At 37.3% G+C, this 22,368-nt stretch overlaps 1 protein-coding gene across 3 annotated transcripts in view; it reads left to right on the forward strand.

Annotated features, from left to right (window-relative positions):
- LOC122293183 (DNA-directed RNA polymerase III subunit 1) overlaps positions 1 to 22,368 on the forward strand; it is a 34,532-nt gene that overhangs the window by 11,242 nt on the left and 922 nt on the right. For 2 of the 3 annotated variants that reach the window (XM_043101670.1, XM_043101672.1), the window contains 23 exons: positions 224 to 401; positions 701 to 888; positions 1,044 to 1,153; positions 1,297 to 1,396; positions 1,622 to 1,834; positions 1,930 to 2,078; positions 2,173 to 2,314; positions 2,398 to 2,538; positions 2,754 to 2,942; positions 11,685 to 11,901; positions 12,613 to 12,706; positions 14,554 to 14,788; positions 15,077 to 15,268; positions 15,917 to 16,015; positions 17,525 to 17,728; positions 17,807 to 18,082; positions 18,693 to 18,840; positions 18,958 to 19,109; positions 19,592 to 19,747; positions 19,831 to 19,947; positions 20,054 to 20,139; positions 21,148 to 21,352; positions 21,807 to 22,009. In XM_043101670.1, the coding sequence (XP_042957604.1) occupies positions 224 to 401; positions 701 to 888; positions 1,044 to 1,153; positions 1,297 to 1,396; positions 1,622 to 1,834; positions 1,930 to 2,078; positions 2,173 to 2,314; positions 2,398 to 2,538; positions 2,754 to 2,942; positions 11,685 to 11,901; positions 12,613 to 12,706; positions 14,554 to 14,788; positions 15,077 to 15,268; positions 15,917 to 16,015; positions 17,525 to 17,728; positions 17,807 to 18,082; positions 18,693 to 18,840; positions 18,958 to 19,109; positions 19,592 to 19,747; positions 19,831 to 19,947; positions 20,054 to 20,139; positions 21,148 to 21,352; positions 21,807 to 22,009 (3,794 nt within the window). Of the gene's footprint in view, positions 1 to 223; positions 402 to 700; positions 889 to 1,043; positions 1,154 to 1,296; positions 1,397 to 1,621; positions 1,835 to 1,929; positions 2,079 to 2,172; positions 2,315 to 2,397; positions 2,539 to 2,753; positions 2,943 to 11,684; positions 11,902 to 12,612; positions 12,707 to 14,553; positions 14,789 to 15,076; positions 15,269 to 15,916; positions 16,016 to 17,524; positions 17,729 to 17,806; positions 18,083 to 18,692; positions 18,841 to 18,957; positions 19,110 to 19,591; positions 19,748 to 19,830; positions 19,948 to 20,053; positions 20,192 to 21,147; positions 21,353 to 21,806; positions 22,010 to 22,368 lie in introns of those variants that run through there. The other variant, XM_043101671.1, reaches the window with a different exon arrangement.

Genomic DNA, 22,368 nt, shown 5'->3' on the forward strand with positions numbered 1-22,368 from the left:
GTGTCTCCACAGAGGACAATGGGAATAGGATTTTGCTACAATTTTTTTTGTGGGTTCTCTCTCTCATGAGTGCTTTTTGTTTTTATTTTTATTTTTTGGTAGTGGGGAGGAGGACCCGGGGGGGGGGGGGGGTGTTGGTGATTGTTGCATTAAAAGAACTTGGTCAATTCTTTGCTTATTGTTCTGGTATTCTCAGTCCTTAATGCCAAAAGTTTCTTGACAGTCTTGTGCTCATATACTTCTGGAGGAGGACTTGCGTAAAGAATATTTGAAGAAGATGAGAAGTCCTAAGATAGAGCCTCTGAAGAAGACTGAGTTGATGAAAGTGATAGTTAAAAAGTGTAATAACTTGACAAGCGGCAATAAAGCAGTAAAGTGCTCAAGATGCGGATACGTAAATGGTTCGGCTTCTACTTCTGATGCTTTTATCATGAATAAACTGAAAGAGAAGCTTCTTGTTGCTATTCTGATATCCATAATTTATTTTTCATTAACTCTAACTTTGTTATTTCTTATCAGGAAAAAAAAAAAAAAATTTAACTTTGTTATTTGGATGCTTGCTTTGCCACTTTATATTAATATATAAACCCGGTGGAACTGAGTATTGATGCAGTGGTTTGTGTTTTGTTGTCCATCACTGTTTTAAAGCTTTTGAATGATGTCATCTTGTGGTGATTTCCGTGTTACATGTATATGACAGTTTCAGTGAAGAGGGCCATGTCTATGCCTGGCATTCTTCATGAGCGTCAAAAATGTAATGATGGGAGTGTGGAAGAATTCAGATCAGCCATTTCTCACACCAAAGAGTCAAAGTCGCCCTTCAACGTGGCTACTTATATTCTTAACCCTGTACAAGTTCTTGTTCTTTTTAAAAGGATGCTGGATGAGGTAAGACTTCAATGCTCATTTGGATCTTATAAGTTCTGCTTCTGCAAATTTTAAAATGAAGCATGTGATACTTTTGGTTGGATCAATTTTTTTGTTGGATAATACTTTATATATATATATAAATAAATAAATTACGTCATTTCAATTTGATGCAGGATTGCGAGTTGCTTTATCTTTCTGATAGACCGGAGAAACTCATGATAACAAATATTGCTGTGCCTCCTATACCTATTCGTCCTTCTGTCATTATGGATGGATCTCAAAGGTCATTCACCATAAGTTTAAGGGTTCAACTGTATTAATATTTTTGCAGTTTTAGTCATCAACTATATTTTCTCATTTTGCGAGTGCTCTGATGATGCTAAAGTTTTAAATTCTGCTTCTGAGTTTTGTTTTTTCTTGTTACAGCAATGAAAATGACATTACTGAGAGGCTAAAGAAAATTATTCAGGCAAATGCTAGCCTTAGCCAGGAGTTATTAGAAGCAAGCTCTGCATCCAAATGCCTGGTAGGATAGAGGATTTTGTAACAATGCTGCAAGCGGCGGTTGTTACAAACTTACAAGTGTTGTAGGTTATGTTATTTGATTTTTCTTCCTTTATGTTGGGTTGTTTTGCCATTGCTTTGTGTATGTCAATGAATCTCCATGTATATACTCCTGACTTTTGTCCACTAATATTACATATGGTCCCAGAGTGTGATTACAATGCTTATTCTGAGAATTTTGGTTTAGGCTGGTTGGGATATTCTTCAACTTGAGGTTGCGCAATACATAAATAGTGACGTTCGTGTTCCATTCACAATGCAAGTTTCCAAGCCATTAGGTGGTTTCGTTCAGCGCCTCAAGGGGAAGCAGGGACGCTTTCGTGGGAACTTGTCTGGGAAGCGTGTTGAATATACTGGCAGGACCGTCATATCCCCTGACCCTAACTTGAAAATTACTGAGGTCAGGCATTGCACTGAAGCTTGAACAAGTTTTCTTCTGTTTTTATGCCCGAGTTAATTTGCTCTTTTAATGTGTTTAGTGTTTATTGGGTTTAGGTTGCAATTCCCATCCAAATGGCTCGAATCTTAACTTATCCTGAACGTGTTTCCCATCACAATATAGAGAAATTGAGACAGTGTGTCAGTAATGGCCCAGATAAGTACCCAGGTGCAAGAATGCTCACACATACTGATGGTTCTATGAGGCAAGGCCACAAGGGTGATAGTTGTCATTGTTTTCTTAAAAGCAGAAATTTTCTTGTAATGATGTGGGATTTACTTTACTATTGGATGCCGCAGGTCCCTGTTTCCTAGTGTTAGGAGGAAACTTGCTGATGCACTGAAATATGGTGAAATAGTTCATCGTCATTTGGAAGATGGCGACATTGTTCTTTTTAACAGACAACCAAGCTTGCATCGGATGTCTATCATGTGTCATAGGGTGATAACCATTACATATAGGTCTTCATATTGTGTCACGTAAGCTTATTTTATTATTGTCTGATTGCACTTTTGTTCATGCAGGCAAGAATCATGCCTTGGAGAACATTGAGATTCAATGAATCAGTGTGCAACCCATATAATGCTGATTTTGATGGTGATGAGATGAATATGCATGTACCACAGACTGAGGAGGCTCGAACAGAAGCTGTTATGCTAATGGGGGTAAACTCGTATGATCCCTTCTCTTATCATATGAATGCGGGCTGTTGGTTCTCTCTGATGATTAGTTAATTGTGTGAAAGAAAAAAGTAAGATGGTTCTTAATCTCTATTCATATGCATAATGTCGAAGGAGCTATTTCTCAAGTCTTTAGTTTTTAATACCATTAATAGTTGGTGAATTTGGTTATTTTGTAATATTTTGGATTTGTTTGTCAGGTGCAAAACAATTTATGCACACCAAAAAATGGAGAGATTTTGGTTGCTTCCACTCAAGATTTTCTAACGTCTTCGTTTCTCATTACAAGAAAGGACACATTTTATGACCGTGCAGCCTTTTCTCTTATGTGTTCTTATATGATGGATGGCATGGATTTTGTTGATTTGCCAACTCCTGCAATTCTGAAGGTGAGTTCTGTATAATGCATAGATGCATGCATGTTCAAATAGACATGCCTATTACCAAGCCCATTACTTGTCCAGTTTCCTCATTCTCATCATTCTATTTGAGTCCGTTAGAATCTCATATCCAGTCTAAAAGGTAGGTTTTTTTGCTTACGTATTTAGTTTTCAATATTCTTCTCTCTTGTATCAATGCATGGAAATTATATTTCATAGGAAGATTTTTTGCTTTACACCCATTGCACTTCATGAGAGGAAACTATATTCCTCAGTGTTGACTAAATTATGTCATAGTAGTGCTTCCATGAAGTTTTTATGATTCATTAGTTATGATATTTTGACCCCAAATGAATATTTGTATACTTTCAGTTTAAGTTATTTTACTGCTTGAAAAGAATAATAATTTTTGTCAAGTGTCTAGCTGGAGGTTAAGTAACTTGTTTAGTAGTTTGCCAAGTAACTTGTTAGTTCATCCAAATAAGTGACAGGCTATTTTATTTCATGATTGCACGTCTCTTATCACCGCTGCAAATTCCTTTAATAATTATTCTCTTAGAATACTGAGAATACTAAGTCTGAAATTTTTAGTATGTGTTTTATTTTTAATGGTGTTTTACTTTAAGTTGCACAAACCTTGCTCTTACAGCAAAGCTCTCTGTAGAGCAGTGGAGTTTTTTTAATAACAAACTGAAGTGTGAAGCTTGGGTGGTCAGTGAGTGAGTGGTTAGTTTGGTCCAGTGGGATAATTGAACCAAAATGTAATTAACTTGATGTTGAAGATTTGTTCAATTGAATCATTAATAGGTTGCGCTTTCTGGTTTATGGTGAACTAAATATGCCCTTTCATAGAAACTTTTGTGAAGAGCTGTTTATATTCGTAAGAAGAAACACATTGTTGACCTCGCTCCGGATTGTCAGCCAAATTGAGGTTAGAAATGTAGTGAAAGGATGGCTAGAAGTTGAAAATCTCCAATATTGGACTTCGATTTTGGGATTGAATGCTACTATATATATAATTAATTAAAATGGAAATTATATTGAAACAAGTAAATGGGCGCGTAACCCAAGTACATAGGAAGTATACAAAAGAGAACACCTAGTTACAAGTTAGGAGCTAGAAATGGATGCAATAACATCATGAAAGCTAGCCCCATTAAATACAATAGCAGAATCTCATAGAATAAGGTACATAAAAAGAAACATCTGATTTCATCTAAAGAACGTTCTTGGTCTTCAAAGCTATGGTGTTCCTTTCAAGACAAAGGCATCACATGAGACTCAAAGGAATGATATTCTACACGGTGGTAATTTGAGGGTTGCCCTGAAGGCCTCTCCAACAGGAGGTCCACCACTCTTTGAGTCATCGCCCATGCAAGTCTAGTCCTACTAAGAATCTTATCCCATATCACCTTACCTCCTCACAATGAAGTAATAAATGATCCACAGATTCACCACTTTTTTGCACATATAGCACCAATCCAAAACAAAGAGCCCACACTTCCTCAAGTTGTCCATAGTCAAGATTTTCCCAAGGGAGGCAGTCCAACCGACAAAAGCAACCTTGGAAGGCACCTTGTTCCTCCATATGCACTTTCAAGGAAAAAGGGTCAAGGTTTTGCCATGACATTAACTTGTGAAGGGATCAAAGATTGAACTTGATTGAACTTCTTATTCCCAGAATCCTTCCAAACCATCCTATCCACCTTGACACTGCCAATGTTCGAAGCATACAGCAAGTTGAAAAGATCGGAACAACTTCCCAATCCTGAGCAGCTCTCAGAAAACTAATATTCCATTACTTGTCAAAAAAAAAAAAAAAAAACCAGTACTCCATTAAAAAGAGCCCCTAGAAATGTCCAGAAAATATGCCACCAGTGCCTCCTGATCATGAGCAATCCAGAAAAGGGTAGGAAATGCGGTCTTGAGGGCAAAATCACCACATCAGTTATCATGCCAGAATCTGACTCTAGATCCCTCACCAACTGCAAACCTAAAGTGATTAAAAAGCCCTGCAAACCATTCCTAATATTTTTCCACAGCCCCACAACATGCACACCTCTCACTTCATTGGAGCAACCAATAACTACTTCCCAAGAAGAGCCTTATTTTTTGTTTTTTGATTGGTAAACAAGACTTTATTGATCAAAAGAATAGGCAAGAGCCCAAGTATACGGGACATACACGAGACCAAAGCCTAATAAAAATCCTCAAATTCTGAAATCCCAATCCTCCACAAGAGATTGGGAGCAAACCTTATCCCAGTTAACTGGATGGAACTTGGCCTCCTCCCCAATTCCTCCCCATGAGAAAGTGTGAAAAATCTTCTCAATTCAATTAACTACACCTGTAGGTATTGGAAACAAGGATAGCCAATATGTAGGAAGACTAGAAAGAGTACTCTTAATTAATGTGACTCTTCCTCCTTTTGACAAGTAAATCCTCTTCCATCTTGCCAAGATTCTCTCAATCTTTTCAATCACCCCATTTCCATATGGTCTTTGCCTTGTAAGAAGCCCCAAGATGAGACCAAGCCATTTGAAAGGTAAAGGAGATACCTCGCATCCCAAAATATTTTTTCAAGCTTATAATGTTACTAACAAAACCCATTGGGACCATCTCAAACTTTACAAGGTTCACCTTTAGTCTGGAAACTGCTTCAAAATGAAGCAAGAAAGCCCTCAGAAATTGAACTTGTCCACGATCCATTCCACAAAAATACAATGTATCATCTGCAAAAAGGAGAAAAATTGAGGACACCATTACATGTGCGCCTCATTGAAAAACCTGGGAGAAAACCATCCCCAACAGCAGCTTCCAACATCTGACTAAGAGTGTCCCTAACAGTGACAAAAAGGAAGGGAGACAATGGGTTGTCAAGATGATTCAATACCTCCTGAGTGAGGGTTTCCTTTCATTATATAGGCACAAGTGTGCAAGATACAAGGCTGAAATCAAGGCTAAATTACAGGAATTAAATCTATTTACAAGAAAGGAAACTATGACTATGTACAAAATCTATCTAAGTATGGAAAGTCTGCTATCTAAATAAGGAAGTAAATATATACAACTCATAACAGAAAATAAGGCAAGTGGAGACGTATCATGGTGTCATTAATCTGTCTAAGTATGGAAAGTCTGCTATCTAAATAAGGAAGTAAATATATACAACTCATAACAGAAAATAAGGCAAGTGGAGACGTATCATGCTGTCATCCCCCCTCAAATTGATGCTGGTCGGTCAAGAAGCATCAATTTGCCCACAAGAAACTGATGACGGTGTCGTGTCATGGCCTTAGTAAATATATCAGCAATCTGGAGGTCGGTAGAAATATGATGAAGAGAAATGATGTGAGTGTCCAATACTTCCCGAATGGAATGACAGTCCACCTCAATGTGTTTCGTGCGTTCATGAAAAAGGGGATTGGCAGCAATTTGAATGGCACTAGTGTTGTCAGCGTGGAGAGGAGTAGGATCAGACTGAGCGCAACCAAGCTCAGCGAGGAGACCACGAAGCCAAAGAATCTCAGAGCAAGCAGCAGACATCGCACGGTATTCAGATTCAGTGGAAGATTTGGAAACACGATCCTGTTTCTTACTCTTCCAAGAGATCAAGGAGTCACCAAGAAACATGCACCAGCCTGTAACAGAGCGTCGCGTATCAGGACATCCCGCCCAAGCAACGTCACTGTAAGCCACAAGATTAAGAGAAGTCCCAGTAGGAAAGAACAGGCCACGGCTAGGAGAGCCGCGAAGATAGTGAATAATACGACGAACAGCAGCAAAATGTAGATGACGGGGAGCCTGCATGAACTGACTAACCTGCTGGACAGCAAATGAAATATCAGGCCGAGTAATAGTCAAATAGTTCAGGCTCCCCACTAATTGTAGATACAGAGTAGGATCAGAGAGGAGATCACCCTCCTCCCGACGATATTTCGTGTTTACTTCCAAAGAAGTATCCACAGAAGAAGTATCCTGGAGACCAGCCAAAGTAATCAGATCCTGAGTATATTTATGCTGATTCAAAAAAATGCCAGATAGATCAGTATGAACTTCCAACCCCAAGAAGTATGTAAGAGGACCAAGGTCCTTCATATGAAATGAGGCTTGAAGATGCTGCTGCAGTTGGGTGATCAAGACAAAATCCGTCCCAGTAATAACAATATCATCAACATAAACCAGAAGAAGAACAATTCCAATCGATGTTTTGCAGAAAAATAAAGAAGAGTCATATTGACTCTGCTTAAAGGAAAATTGAAGCAAAGTGGAGCGGAATTTATCAAACCATGCACGAGGAGCTTGTTTCAACCCATATAACGAGCGTTTCAACTTACAGACATCTGAGGGAGAAGAAGAGGACAAACCAGGTGGAATGGTCATGTATATCTCTTCTTTAAGGTCGCCATGAAGAAAGGCATTTTTGACATCCATTTGATGAAGAGACCAACCTTTAGAGGCAGCAACAGAAAGGACAGTTCGCACTGTAGTCATCTTAGCCACCGGAGCAAAAGTCTCCTCATAGTCCACTCCATACTCTTGCCTATTGCCAAGTGCAACCAAACGGGCCTTATATCGATCCAGAGTCCCATCGGAACGCAGCTTGATAGAATAAACCCATTTGCAACCAATAGGTTTCACCTGAGCAGGACAAGGGACAACATCCCATGTATGATTATCTTGAAGAGCTTGAAGTTCATCAGCCATCGCCCCACGCCAACAATCATGTTTAGCGGCCGCAGAATATCCGGACGGAATAGGAATGGAAGACAAAGTAGTATGAAGAGAGGTATGGGAGAAACCATACCGATCAGGCGGACGAGACACTCTGGTCGAACGACGAGGAACTGTGATAGTGTCCGGATCACCCGTAGAAGATGCAGTCGGAGCAGGCTCAAATGGCGGATCAGGCTCAGGAAGGGGCAAAGTAGGATGTCGTCTTTCATAGACAAGGCCAGGTTTGAAGCGAACAGAAGAAGAAGCCAAGTCATCAAAATTAGGCAAGACAGGCATCTCAGGCAAAGACTCAACATGAGAAGAAAAGAATGACTGATTTTCAAAGAAAACAACATGACGAGAAATGCGAAATCGGTTAGAGCATGGATCATAGCAAACATAACCTTTGTGCGAAGTACTATAACCCATAAAAGCACATTTGACCGATTGAGCAGATAGTTTATGACGCTCATGGGAAGGTAAATGAACAAAACAAACACAGCCAAAAGTATGCATATCAAGGTAGCTAGGATGCCGATGATAAAGACGAAAGTAAGGAGTTTCAAAATTCAGAACACTCGACGGCAATCTATTAATTAAATAAACAGCCGTAGACAAGGCTTCAACCCAGAATTTAGAAGGAACAGATGATTGAAGCAATAAAGTACGAACAACATCCAACAAATGTCGATTTTTACGTTCAGCGACACCATTCTGCTGAGGTGTATAAGGACAAGAACGTTGAGAAACAATGCCACATTGTTGAAGAAAATCATGAAACTCACTAGACATATATTCACCACCTGAATCAGTCCTTAGAATTTTAATGTGAGAAGAAAATTGAGTCTCAACATAAGCAGTGAATTGTTGGAAAACAGAGAAGACCTCAGATTTAGAACGAAGAAAATAAATCCAGGTATACTTCGTATAATCATCAATGAAAGTAACAAAGTATTTATAATTGGCATGCGAGATAACAGGAGAAATGCCCCACACATCACTATGAATAAAATCGAAACAATGTTCAGCATGACTACCATGAGAAGGAAAAGAAAGAGACTTACTTTTACCTAATTTGCATGTGGAGCAATCAAAAGAAAGATGAGAAGAAAAATTATTTTTATTGCCCAACAAACCAGAATTTATTACATGAGATAAAACAACGGAATTAGGATGACCCAACCGTTTGTGCCATACTTCATACTTATTGTTCACAGTGTGACAAGCAAATGAAATAACAGTAGGAAGAGAAAAATGTAGAGGAAATAAACGTCCAACTTTAGGCCCCTTCGCGAGTATCTGGCCCGACACCTGATCCTGCACAAGACAACCATCACGAGAAAAACGAACATCACAGTTGTTATCAACCAATTGTCCAACAGATATAAGACTAGTAGAGAGCTGAGGTGATACAAAAACATCCTGAACAGTAGAATCAACATCCCCAATAGCATGAATAGGTAACTGACTACCATTAGCAATCTGAATGTGTGATGAGCCATTATAAGGCCGAACATTGCTAAGAGTATCAGAAGAGCTAGTCATGTGATTAGACGCACCCGAATCAACAAGCCATGTAAGGGAACCGTTACCTTGCAGCCCTAAGGCTGAAAATGCTGAAATAATCATTTGCTGAACCATCTCTGTAGTAAGAGTAGAAGAATCTCCTGTAGTAGCAGAAGAAGAGGAACCCACAGTAGCCTGATAAGCATTAGCCTGACGATTCTGGGGACGAGTAGGACAATCTTTAATAATATGGCCCGGCTTCTTACAGTAGTTGCAAGATTTTCTGGCACAGTGGGCAGCAATATGTCCGTATTCCTTGCAGCTGAAGCATTGAACGTTCCGCATGTCCCGTCCCTTGCCTTTCCCGTGAGCAGCGTAAGCCACAACATTGAGTATCATTTTGTCATGCTGATAAGTGGCCTGGGTGGCAAGACGCTGCTCCTCACGAAGTAACTCCCCAAAACAAACATCCAAAGAGGGCACAGGATCACGGTTCATCAAATTGGAGCGAGTGACCTCAAATTCAGGTCGTAACTTCATTAAAAACTGATCACGCTTACTTTGTTCATGAACGGCCTGCACAACAGAGAGAGAAGCTTCCGGAACCTTGGCATAAATCATGTCAGTAAACTCTCCCCACAGAGTATTAAAACCAGAAAAATAATCTTGAATAGAGAGATCGCCCTGAGTGTAACTGGCAATCTCATATTCTAATTGAAAACGCCGGGCAGTATTGTCTTGATTATATACTTTCCGTAAGTATTCCCACATAGATTGAGCAGTCTTATAAGGCCTTAGATTGAGAACAATAAGGGGATCAACAGAGCCTAAAATCCATGTCATCACCCTAGCATCTTTAATTGTCCATTGAGCCAACTTAGGAGGCTCAGTAGGAGCGGGATCACTACCATCAATATGACCCCATAAATCTTTCCCCAAAACAAATAAGCGAAATTGAAATTCCCAAGTAGAATAATTTTTACCCGTAAATTTCACAGTAAAAGAATCTGAAGACATGATGCTCATAAAATGGAAACCAGCCAAGAATAATACTGCTGCACGTATCTACTAAGCACCAAAAAAATTAAACTCACAGAAATGCCAAGAAGCTCCTGCACGTAAACTGCCGAAAGCTACACAAAGACTGCCGAGAAGCCCAAATCTGTCACAGAAACTGCCGACAGCTACAAAACTCCAAGAAATAGCACAGCCCAGCAACAACGACAGCAAGAAACCAGCACAGACAGTGCCGACGGGATGAAAACTGACACCCACCACCAAGAAAAAAAATAATAGCAGCCCAGCCACAAGCAAACAACTCACAGAAAGTGCCGACAGAGTCAACACTAGCCTCCAACCAGAAAAAAAATTATCCCACGAGAATGAACCAGAAATATTCCTTAAGGTCTGGCTCTTGATACCATGTCAAGATGATTCAATACCTCCTGAGTGAGGGTTTCCTTTCATTATATAGGCACAAGTGTGCAAGATACAAGGCTGAAATCAAGGCTAAATTACAGGAATTAAATCTATTTACAAGAAAGGAAACTATGACTATGTACAAAATCTGTCTAAGTATGGAAAGTCTGCTATCTAAATAAGGAAGTAAATATATACAACTCATAACAGAAAATAAGGCAAGTGGAGACGTATCATGCTGTCATTAATCTGTCTAAGTATGGAAAGTCTGCTATCTAAATAAGGAAGTAAATATATACAACTCATAACAGAAAATAAGGCAAGTGGAGACGTATCATGCTGTCATGGGTTCCCTTGTCTCAATCCCCAAGAGCTGTTAAAGAAACCTACTGGGGTGCCATTGACCAAACATTACCTCACCCCAAAACTGCACCTTCCAACCAAATAAAAAAGAAATTCCCAGTTGAAATGTTCACATGTCTTCTTATTATCCAACTTACATAGAATGTCTGGTACTCCTACTTTGATTCTACCCTCTAGACATTCATTGGTGATTAGCACCGAATCCAGAATTTGTTTCCCTTGACAAAAGCATTTTGAGGCTTCAATATGGTATTCTTCATAAGCTTGATGATATGATTGACAAAGAACCTTGGATATGATTTTGTACACCCCATTGACAAGGCCAATGGCACGAAAATCTTTCACATCTAAAGCCCTCTGCTAATTACATTACTGAGTGTGAGGTTTGAAACAATGAGTTGCTGTTAATGGTTGAGGAACTTCTTGCCTGTGTTATAGGTTGTGCCCTCATTAATGCTGTTCAGTCCTCTGTGTTTCTCAAATTTTGATAGTAGATTTGCAGAATATTACTAATCTCTACCCGTGTTGGCATGGAATTTCTGGTTTTGTGCCTATTTATTATTACCTTTCAGAAAACTTTCATGTTTCTTTTCTTGACAGCTGCACACCCCTTATCTTGTTTAACCTTCCCCTAACTAGAAGTCAAGCACTCAAGTTTTGTTTTGCCTTTTTAAGAAAAAAAGATGGATATCTTTTTTGAATTGTTATCTCTTTGCTATCATTGATTTGAATGTAACTGTTCTGCAGCCAATAGAGCTTTGGACTGGTAAGCAATTATTTAGCGTTTTAGTTCGGCCACATACAAATGTGAGAGTCTATGTAAATCTTACTGTAAAGGAGAAAAATTACATGAAGCCTAAAGAAGAAGGAGAAAGAGAAATGGATGCTATGTGCCCTAATGATGGGTTTGTTTACTTCCGTAACAGCGAGCTATTATCTGGACAACTAGGGAAAGCTACTTTAGGTCAGTTGTTAACATTAATTCTTTCTTGTTGATTTCTTGATTTCCCCTTCCTCTCAGATCGTGCTGCTATTTTTGTTCAAATTCATTTTCCACATTTTTTTCCTCTTTAAGTTAGTATTTTCAGTTTTGTGAAATACCTGTTTTCTGGTTTGTGTGGATTATTTTATTTTTATTTACATCGTCTTAGGTTCTGCTTGGCCCCAAAAAATTTTCATCTCAAACATAAAATTCTCATCTCATCATTACAACTTTTTCAAATCCCCATACAAAATATAATAAACAATTTAACTTTTTCCTAACTTTTTCAAATCCCAATACAATAATAATATTAAAATATAATATTTTAATATTTAATCTTAAAACTCAAAATTCTTATCTGAGAATTCTCAGTGGCCAAGCAGAATCTTAATTAGTGCCCTGAAACTGGCCACATTGACAAAGTGGGAAAAAATTGCTTGAATGACAGAAAATTGGTTTTTGGTAAGTACCAATAAGCAAGGGTACTCAATTCTGTTATTCAGTTAAGCTTCTTATTTTTGTTGCTGGGCAATAGTTTGCTGAGCATTTCCCTCTCTGGATATCTGAATCAGGCATTTTGACCTTTGTGGTTTGTGAGCAACGTCATTAAATTTAATTATATATTTTTTTAGCTAGGGTTATTTACTTTTGGAAATCAATGTATTTTCTCTGATATACCTAACTTCACTCCAGGAAATGGGAATAAGGATGGACTTTTCTCTATTCTTCTTAGGGACTATAAAGCACATGCTGCTGCTGCATGCATGAATCGTCTAGCCAAATTAAGGTAATTAACTGGTGTGTTTTCTTTTGCTTGTATGATCCTTTTGTCCATCTTGGTTTCGTGCATTGTAATTTGATCCATATTTATTGTTTCTTTTTTAATGCATTTTAAGCCTGCAACTCTTGACCTTCACATTTCCTCATTGATTGACAAATGTGTTGATATATAAGTTTCTGCATTCTGGCTGGGTTCATTATGGTCTGGTTTCCTGGATTCTATTGATTGAATTAGATTTTTCTGTGACTTGTTCCGGCAGGGATTCTAAGTTGTCTGCACACGCACTTAATCCAATTGATTGACATGGCCATTGCTTGGAATTATGTTGGATGAAGGATTGTGGTCATTTTTATTAGTGTGATGTTTAAAGTTTTTCAAAAGCTGAAAAATACTTTTGAAATGGTTTACAGTTACTGTGATGTTTGGTTAATGTTCTCCTTTCTTTCCAAATGGTCCAAACAGTATGGAGTTCTGACTATTTTATAAAACTATCATTTATGCTCCCTTACTTCAACGGCATAAGTTCTGATAAAGTTAGTGGAAAGTTCACTTTTGTGGGTCAATATTGAAACCTTGGAGGTCATGGGATGCCTTGCAAAAGAGATTTATGGAGTTTGACAACGATAGGTGTGGGGAGTTTCCTTGCTGTGACTGCAGTTGAGGTTTCAGATTGTAGTTTAACTTTCAATTAGTGGCTGATGGATAGGAAGAATATGCAGGTTTAATAGTAAGAGGCAGAATGGATTTAGGGTTGATTATATCTTGTGAAGAGTAAACTTGGAAGCTGTGAGCGCTGATGTTCATGGTAAGCGGTTGAAGCTTTTGGTTGTTATGGTCGATTGTGTGATGAAGGACGGTTGGAATTGGTAAAGTATGCTTTTTTAGATCTAAGTGTGTCAAGGTCTGATTACGGTTTAAATAAGACAAATGTGGGGAGGGAGAGAGGGAGAAGGCGGGAGGGAGGGAAATCTTGTAAATATGTATTTCATAAAATAAGGAAATTGAATGAAATATTTTGCCTCATTGAACTAGAGAACGCTCATGAAGTGAAGAAATGTATTTCTGGTGATTTTAGATTTCTGATTGAAGGAAATATTTATAAACTGCTAAGACTAATTATCTTCTACAATTGAAATTATGGGCTATAAGAAGCCGCATGTTAATGGAATGATTGTAGTCAATGCGAGAATCAAGATAGATAAGTGCTAGCAAAGATAGAATTGAGGGATATGCAGGTGTCACCTACTATGGAAAAGATACCACCACCCTTTTTTGGGGGGAGGGGAGTTGCCCAAAATGAGTCCATTCACCTGGATATGTGTACAATGAGTTATATAGCTTTACTTTTTTTGGGTCATATATTTAATTTAGGTGGGAGTGGAAAAGTTATGGGGGGAGTTCTAAAATAGTATAGGTAGAACTGGCGAATGAAGATTTTATCAATAGGAGGTGATGCAGAATATTTTATGACAACACTAATTTGAAGAGAATAGTGCTGAAAGCTTCTAGAGGATGTGAATGACAGTTTTGGACCTACAACCCCATCCCAGGAAGGCTGTTCTTTACTTTGAAGTTGATTTATTGTCATCTTTTTATAAGGGATGTTCAAGTTTCTTGGAAGTTTATGCTGTTTGTGAATGTAGAATGTTCATAATATAAATATCTGTGTCATCTCACCATTCTTGTAGGTGGTTGTTTTTAGTTGCGATTGCCTATGTGGATATGCAATGCTATTTTTTTTTTTTTTTGCTTTTAATGATAGCCAGTTATTATTGATATTGTTCCTGTCTCCAATTAAATATAGATTAAATGGTTTCATGTGAATAATTGTGTCAGTATCTGCATTGGTGCAGTGCTCGATGGATAGGTAATCACGGGTTCACAATTGGGATTGATGATGTCCAACCAAGTAAATATTTGAACGATAGGAGACAGGAAACAATCTCTAAAGGCTATCAAGGTTGTGATGAGAAAATAAAGTTGTATAATGAAGGAAATCTACCACCTGAAACTGGTTGTGATGCTGCCCAAACACTAGAGGCTGGGATAACTAGAATATTAAATAATATTCGAGACGAGACTGGCAAGGTACAATTCCATCTTTTTCTTAACTTGGAAACATTTCCTCAATGTATTTATTCAAAGCTTTCTCTCGGGAATGTCGAGTCTGAATATTGATGCATAGCCTGTTGTTACAAGCTTTCCTGACAATGAGAGTTAAAGGAAATCTGTTGTTTGACGTCTCTCCCTTTTCATCAATATTTGCAATTCATCAAGTCTTTTTTTGTTCTTTTTTTAAATTTTATTATGATTTTTTAAGGAAAGGATTTTACAGGAGTAACTAGATATGTTTTATGATTCTATTTTCTTTGATAGGTCTGCATGAAAGAGTTACATTGGCGAAATAGTCCATTGATTATGTCCCAGTGTGGTTCCAAAGGATCTCCGATCAATATTAGCCAAATGATTGCTTGTGTTGGTCAGCAGTCAGTTGGCGGTCGTCGTGCTCCTAATGGGTTCATAGATCGGAGTCTTCCTCACTTCCCTAGAAAAGCGAAAACCCCTGCAGTAAGTTTCAGAGTTCTTTATCTCTGGATGATTTAGTTATGCCACAACTTGTGTTGCTTCCTTATCCCAGTTTTGTTTTGGATCTTATGAGTGCTCTCTTTAAGGTATGTATGCAAGGGTTGTAAAAGTCTATTGCTTTTCCTAACATATTTCTTCTAATTCATAATATAAAGAAGACCTCTGAATACTTATGTAAGTATGGTAAAGTCTACTTGAAAGGGCGCTTCCTCCCCTGTAAAAATGGGGTAGAAGGTGAGGCTGTGGGTTCAAGGCTCACTGTGTGCATGTGTCACCTTACCTTTTACAGGGAAAAAACCTTTTACAGGGAAAAATCTTTCACGGTTTCTTAATTGAATAGGTTGAAGTAGGATTCAACTTTTTTTCATTATGACTCCAGAGTGCATTAGCATATAATGACTTTATTTTTAATATCTAAAATCTTATCCAAAAGAAAAACTGAATTACCTTTTCTTTTTTGGGCTAGTTGAACATTAGTTCATCAATATCGTTTTGGGAAGATGAATAATAATTTTATTTTTTATGACTAAAATCTACTCGCTGGGTGCAATCAATTTCTTTAAAGAGTTCATCAAACTGGAAAATCTGTGTACCTTAAGCATTGAGATGCCTTTTTTATTCTTGTTGCAGGCCAAAGGGTTTGTTGCTAATTCTTTCTACAGTGGTTTGACTGCCACTGAGTTTTTCTTCCATACAATGGGAGGGCGAGAAGGCCTTGTGGATACGGCGGTATAACTACTCTATCATTCTTTATAATTATTTAAACTGTGGATATTTAAGCTTATATGAAGTATACTTAGATGAGAATGTTACCAGTTTCCTTGCTGAATGAATTCTTCTGGCGGGGCAGCCAATTAACTGGAACAAAGCTAAATTGAGGTGGTCCATCAATACGTGAGATGTAGCCTAGCAGCATCTAAGTCTATCCTCTACTAATGTTGAGTTAGTTAATCACACTTCCTGAAAAGTATAGGCTCTATTAGAAAAAGAAGATATTCTTTTTTCACAGGTAAGAAAAGTTTTATTGAGACAAGTAAAAAGGCATAGCTCAAGTACATGGGAAATATACAGATGCGGAAACCTAATTACAAGTCAGGAAATAGAAAAAGAAACAAGGAAATAATGGACACTAGTTCCATTAAATGCAATGGCCAAAGCCCAAATAAATAAGTTCTTAAAAGAAAAACCATCCAAGTTCATCCACTGGGCGTTCCTTATCTTCAAAACACCGGCCATTCCTCTTGAGCCAGATACACCACACAAGACATAAAGGGATCATGTTCCTGATGGCGATAATTTGAGAGTTACCCCTAAGACTTCTCCAACAAGCGAAAAGATCCACTACCCTCCTAGGCATCACCCACGCCACTCCAATCCTATTAAAGACCTCTCCAACGAGCGAAAAGATATTTTCATATTTCAAAACTTGTTTTGGACCTTTCCCAGAGAAAAAAAAATCAGAATTACAAAAAGCTTTTGTTTAAAGTGCCTTGAGTTGCTAACTCCCATAATTGAGAGGAAGGAATTCTCTATCTGTGGCTAGTCCATTCTCCAATTTTTGACATGAGAGTGATGGGAAAGAACAATTTGGGTCAACTACAGATATTTCTAGTTTGTGTTCAATTTCTTTTTGCTCCTTAGTTTGGCTTGCAACTAACTCTAAATCTTGATGTCTTTTAAAATTTTGTCCTGTTGTCAGCACCTTTCACTGCTATGGACTCAAAATAATACATAATGGTGATGTGTGCAATAAGTGCATATCCTCTCCAGTGGCTAATCAGTTGCACGTAATGTTATGTGTGCAGTAATAACAAAAAATATTTTGTTATTCTTTTGCTTTAGGAGATTTGTTTCCTGCTTCTTATTCTTGTTCCATATGTTATGGTGTTCTGATGTTGCTGTCTGGTTGCTTTGCTTTTGTCCGTGCTGCTCTACTGTTGCTCTGTTGTATATACTGGTGTTGCTAGCTGCCTATTTTGGATTTGTGGCTATGCTGAATTGAAGGCAAATGTTTACCCTGAAACTTTTGTTGCTGCAGAGTTTCTGATTGTTGGTTGGTATAGCTTCTAGAGTTGGTATGGTGCTTTAGCATGTGTTGGCTGGGGTTTGTTTGAGTCAAGGCATGTCCTAGTTTATGTTAGGGAACTGTTGGTTGGATGTTATGCTGCTGCTGTGCTGATGTACCGTGAACTTTTGGCTATACAGCACATTATCATTGGGTTCCTGTGATTATTGCAGGTAAAAACAGCTGACACTGGCTATATGTCACGAAAATTGATAAAAGCACTAGAGGACCTATCCATCCAATATGATAACACAGTACGGAATGCGAGTGGATGTATAGTTCAATTTCGTTATGGGGATGATGGCATGGATCCTGCAAATATGGAAGCAAAAAGTGGATCTCCTTTAAATTTTGAACGATTGTTTATGAAGGCCAAGGTTTGAAACCCTTCCTTTAACATGATTTTGAAATTCATGTGATCTTCTGGAATTTGAGTTGATTGTGTCCTTTCACAGGCCACATGTCCTTCTGGAGGAACTGAATACCTATCTCCATCTGAAGTGTCTGAAAGAGTAGAAAGCAGATTTTCAGAAATTGATATGACCCCTGAGGGTGGTTGCTCCGTGGCTTTTAAAAAATCATTCCAGAGCTTCTTAGATGATTATGGAAAATCCTTGGAAAAAACAATGGACACATTTAGATCAGTTGAAAATCTTGCTGCAAAGGAAAATTCAGAAATTCAGGAAAAAATTGTCAAAAATATATCTGGCGTTACTCCTAAACAGCTAGAGGTACTGAATGTCATATTGTAAAAATGTTCTCATATCTTTATTATGTTATTATTTTTGTTGTTGTTGTTATTATTATTATTATTGTAAAGGGGAAAAATGAACAGTTCAAAATCTTCTTTATTGCCAATGGTTCGCGCATTGAATATCAAGTTCAAATATCATAACAGAAGCAGTACTCTCATGAGAATGATTCTCTTTACAAAACATGGTAACTAGGTGTCTTTGGTGAGCGTCAAAGCTTATGACAATTGCAAGAAAAATTAAACCAAAAAAAATTCTGATATGTTTTCTGTTGATGGCACAGGTTTGAGTCTGTGAAATAGAAAAGGAACCATTTGATAAAAATACAAGCCGGCAATGTAGGCAGATACTCTCCAGTGTTAATTATGATTACATTTAGCTGCTTTTCTTTTCCTCTTTCTTAAATATGTTCCAATTGATTTTTTTTTCTCCCTCTTAGGTGTCCTACTCTATACTATTCTACACGTATTCTGTAATTTCTGATATAGATTTTCTATAATGCCTTCGCCCACCCTCCAAAAATAAAACAGACAAGGAAACAAATACGTAGCTGCATCTAACACAATTTGCATTTTAACACATTATTTAGGTTTTCTTGAACACCTGTATCTCTCGTTATCATCTGAAAAAAATAGAAGCTGGAACTGCGATTGGAGCGATTGGAGCTCAAAGTATTGGAGAGCCTGGGACACAGATGACACTCAAAACCTTTCACTTTGCTGGAGTTGCTAGCATGAGTATCCTTGATTGATTAAGTTTCTGCTGGAATGTCCAAATATAATTTAACTACTGGTTTGTAAGGTCTCTGGCCATTAACTGGTTGGATTTCAGTGTGATCCTTTGACTCTTATCAGATGTTACCCTTGGAGTTCCTCGTATCAAAGAAATAATGAATGGGGCCAAAAAAATCAGTACGCCCATCATCACTGCAGCTCTCAACTGTGATGATAACGTGAATGCTGCACGGATGGTACGAGGTCGCATTGAGAAAACAAATTTGGGACAGGTATGGGATTAATTCATTGGAGGTTATTTTTGTGCTTTATGTTCTGTATATTTTAAGCTAGGTTTGTATGTGATATTCTTCTTTAGATGAAGTTTATAATAGTTCAAGCGCTTGATTAATTCAGATTAATTGTTTTACCAATATTAACAAGTCTACCTTTCTGTACAAATTTCGTTAAGTTAGCGGTATTGTTCTGTCCTTGGTTGGAAAATAGGTCATCCACTTACTAGATGTGAAAACACCTGACGTGTGAATGAATTCATATCTGAAGTGGTTATGCTAATTTTCTTGAAGCCCATTACCCCCATCATCTTTGTGTTTTTCATGTTTTTTTACCTAATTTCCTCTTTTCCTAATATTTTAATTTAATGTCTTCCACGTTTTTTTCTTTTTTGATGGATTGCATACAGTCTTTTATCCGATTCAGCCCTCAATCAAGTATAATTTAAGCAATCTTATTTTATTACCCCTTCATGGTGCAGGTTGCTAAAAGTATAAAGCTGGTAATGACTTCGAGATCAGCATCACTAGTTGTCAAGCTTGACGTGGAAAGAATTCGAGATGTTCAATTATGTATAGATGCTAATATTGTGAAAGAATCAATTATACAAACTCCAAAACTCAAACTGAAGAACGAGGTGAGAGTTTATTTTATAGTAATTTTTCTATTACCCTTACAATTTATATGTTCTTAATATCTCAACACCATATTATTCTGCAGCATATCAAGGTTTTGGATGTTGGGAAGTTGGAAATTCTTTCTCCAGAAACTGATAAAAGTAAAATTCATTTTCATCTCCACTCTCTCAAAAATTTGCTTCCAATGGTTATAGTGAAGGTAAAAACTTCTATGGCTTTTGTTATTAATCATCTGATAAAAAGACTATCACACACCTTTTTTACCCTTCATTTGATTGGATAATTCACTCATTTATGGATGACAGGGTATAAAAACTGTGGAACGTGCCATCATTAAGAAAGAACAAAATAAAAAAACGAAGACCATCAAGTACAGTTTGCTGGTAGAAGGGTTAGTGCACGTGACACTTGATCATGTTCATTCTGTGGTCACTATATTTCAAGTAATCTTTAACGCTAACTGCATATTATTATTTCTTCTAGCTAGTATTGTGGCTCCTTTTTTAGTTTTTCCTTGTGCAAATTAGGTATTAGTTTATGTTTGTTTGTCTGGGCTGGAGGTTTCTCAATGGCCATAGTAAAATATTATAGCAGAAGTTTTTGTTAAACATAATTATGCAGCGAGTTGTTTTTTCACTGGCCACCCAAACGAATTTCATTTTGGTTGGGGAGCGTCTCAGGTATTGTCAATAATCCCTTCTATTTTTATTTTTTATTTTTATAAATAGATTAAGAATCAAATAAGATTCCAACACAAGATTTACCATTTCCAAGTAATGGCTCTGCATGTTTACCATTACTCTTTAGAACATTATACATTACATCCTATCATATAGTTGAACTCCCAAATGTTATAAATTCAATGTTTGCAAGTCTTCAAACCTCTTCCAACTTATTGCACTCATTATAAAGGCTCATTACATTTCTTCATCGCATATTCCAACAAGCTCATTTGTTAGGCCTACCATATGGATTAGAAAGATCCTCAATCGAGTGATCACAGTGAGAAATAATAAATTAACATTTTGATTGATGGTGTAGAAATATCCCTTTTCAAATGTATCAGAAAATAGGATTTTTTTTTTTTTTTTCCTTTTTGTTTCACAGTCAGTCGAGACAGTTAATTTAGCCTTGCCTCAATTGAATTTGGCCATTTTCCATCCCAAATTGTCAGTCTTATTGAATGTGAAATGTTTAGACAAAAAGGAAGGTAGAAAAGGATAGTTTTGTCACTGCCATAACAGAGAGGAAGAAAACCAAGAGGCTTATGCCATATTGCTTGTCATCTTGCACAACATCACGATAGGCATAGATAATACTCAAGTAGTAGTCACGTTTTGTTTCTGCTATATGTTGCAAGTTATGCACCTCTTCACTTATAAAAAAAAGTTCTTTTTAGAGCGGGTCTTCAAGAAGTTATGGGTACGGAAGGAGTTGATGGATGCAAAACAACAAGTAATCATGTTATTGAAGTGCAGCAGACACTTGGCATTGAAGCTGCCAGGAAGTGCATCATTGAGGAGATAAAATATACAATGGAAAGCCATGGAATGAACATAGACATTAGACATATGATGCTCTTGGCAGATTTGATGACATTCAGGGTGAGGCATTTTCCCCCTCTTGTTATATTGTATTTCTACTTTCCTCTAATGAGTTTCTTGGTTGCAAATAACAATTTTTAATGAAGAGGAATATTTTCCCAACATGCCCTAGTTTATTTTGAAGTTTACAAATGGCTTTATTAATACTGCCTAAACAATAAAATATATTGACAGAATTAGGAATAAGAATATATCATAAAATCAAAGAAAAGTCAAACTCAACTGTTGGAATAATGGTTAAAAAAAGAAAAAGACACTGTTGAATTAGGAAGATGTAGAAGTAAATCACTTTTCTTTTCCAAAATGAACGCTCAATTTGGGGTGGAGAGAGTATTATATTTTTTTTGTTGCCTCAAACTTAAAGCAAAACAGCTGGTTCAAATTATGCTCTTGTCCGTTGGACGTATAGTCATGTTTTGGATATATGTTCATACATGGATGGTTATTGCAATAGGGTGAAGTGCTTGGAATCACAAGATTTGGGATTCAAAAAATGGACAAAAGTATATTGATGCTGGCTTCATTTGAGAAGACGGCAGATCATCTTTTCAACGCTTCCATAAATGGTAGGGATGACAGGATTGAAGGAGTAAGTGAATCCATAATCATGGGTATACCGATGCAGATAGGCACTGGAATGCTCAAAGTTAGACAAAGGTAAGAAGACTGTTTATCATACCATCTTTGAGAAGCTAGGCTTTTATGCAGCTTTAGACCTCCCATTTGTTACACATTTATGATCCACATGCATGTACGAACATAACATCTATATATATATTAAAAAAAAAAACAATTATATGTCAAACATTGAATGCATATAGCTAGCAACAAACTTCATCCTCTGTGACCTCATTAAGGTGCATACTAGCTAAATTATCAGAATCCAAAAATTGTAACTTACAAGAAAACAAACACCTAACCCTTTATTAATTACACGAGTCTTGTTGAACATATGTCCTGAGGACATTTATTAAGAGTGATTTAACTGAATAGAAATGTCAATGAGACGGAAATAT

Source organism: Carya illinoinensis, chromosome 14 (genome assembly GCF_018687715.1).
Source record: "Carya illinoinensis cultivar Pawnee chromosome 14, C.illinoinensisPawnee_v1, whole genome shotgun sequence".
In the NCBI taxonomy this organism is placed as follows: domain Eukaryota; kingdom Viridiplantae; phylum Streptophyta; class Magnoliopsida; order Fagales; family Juglandaceae; genus Carya; species Carya illinoinensis.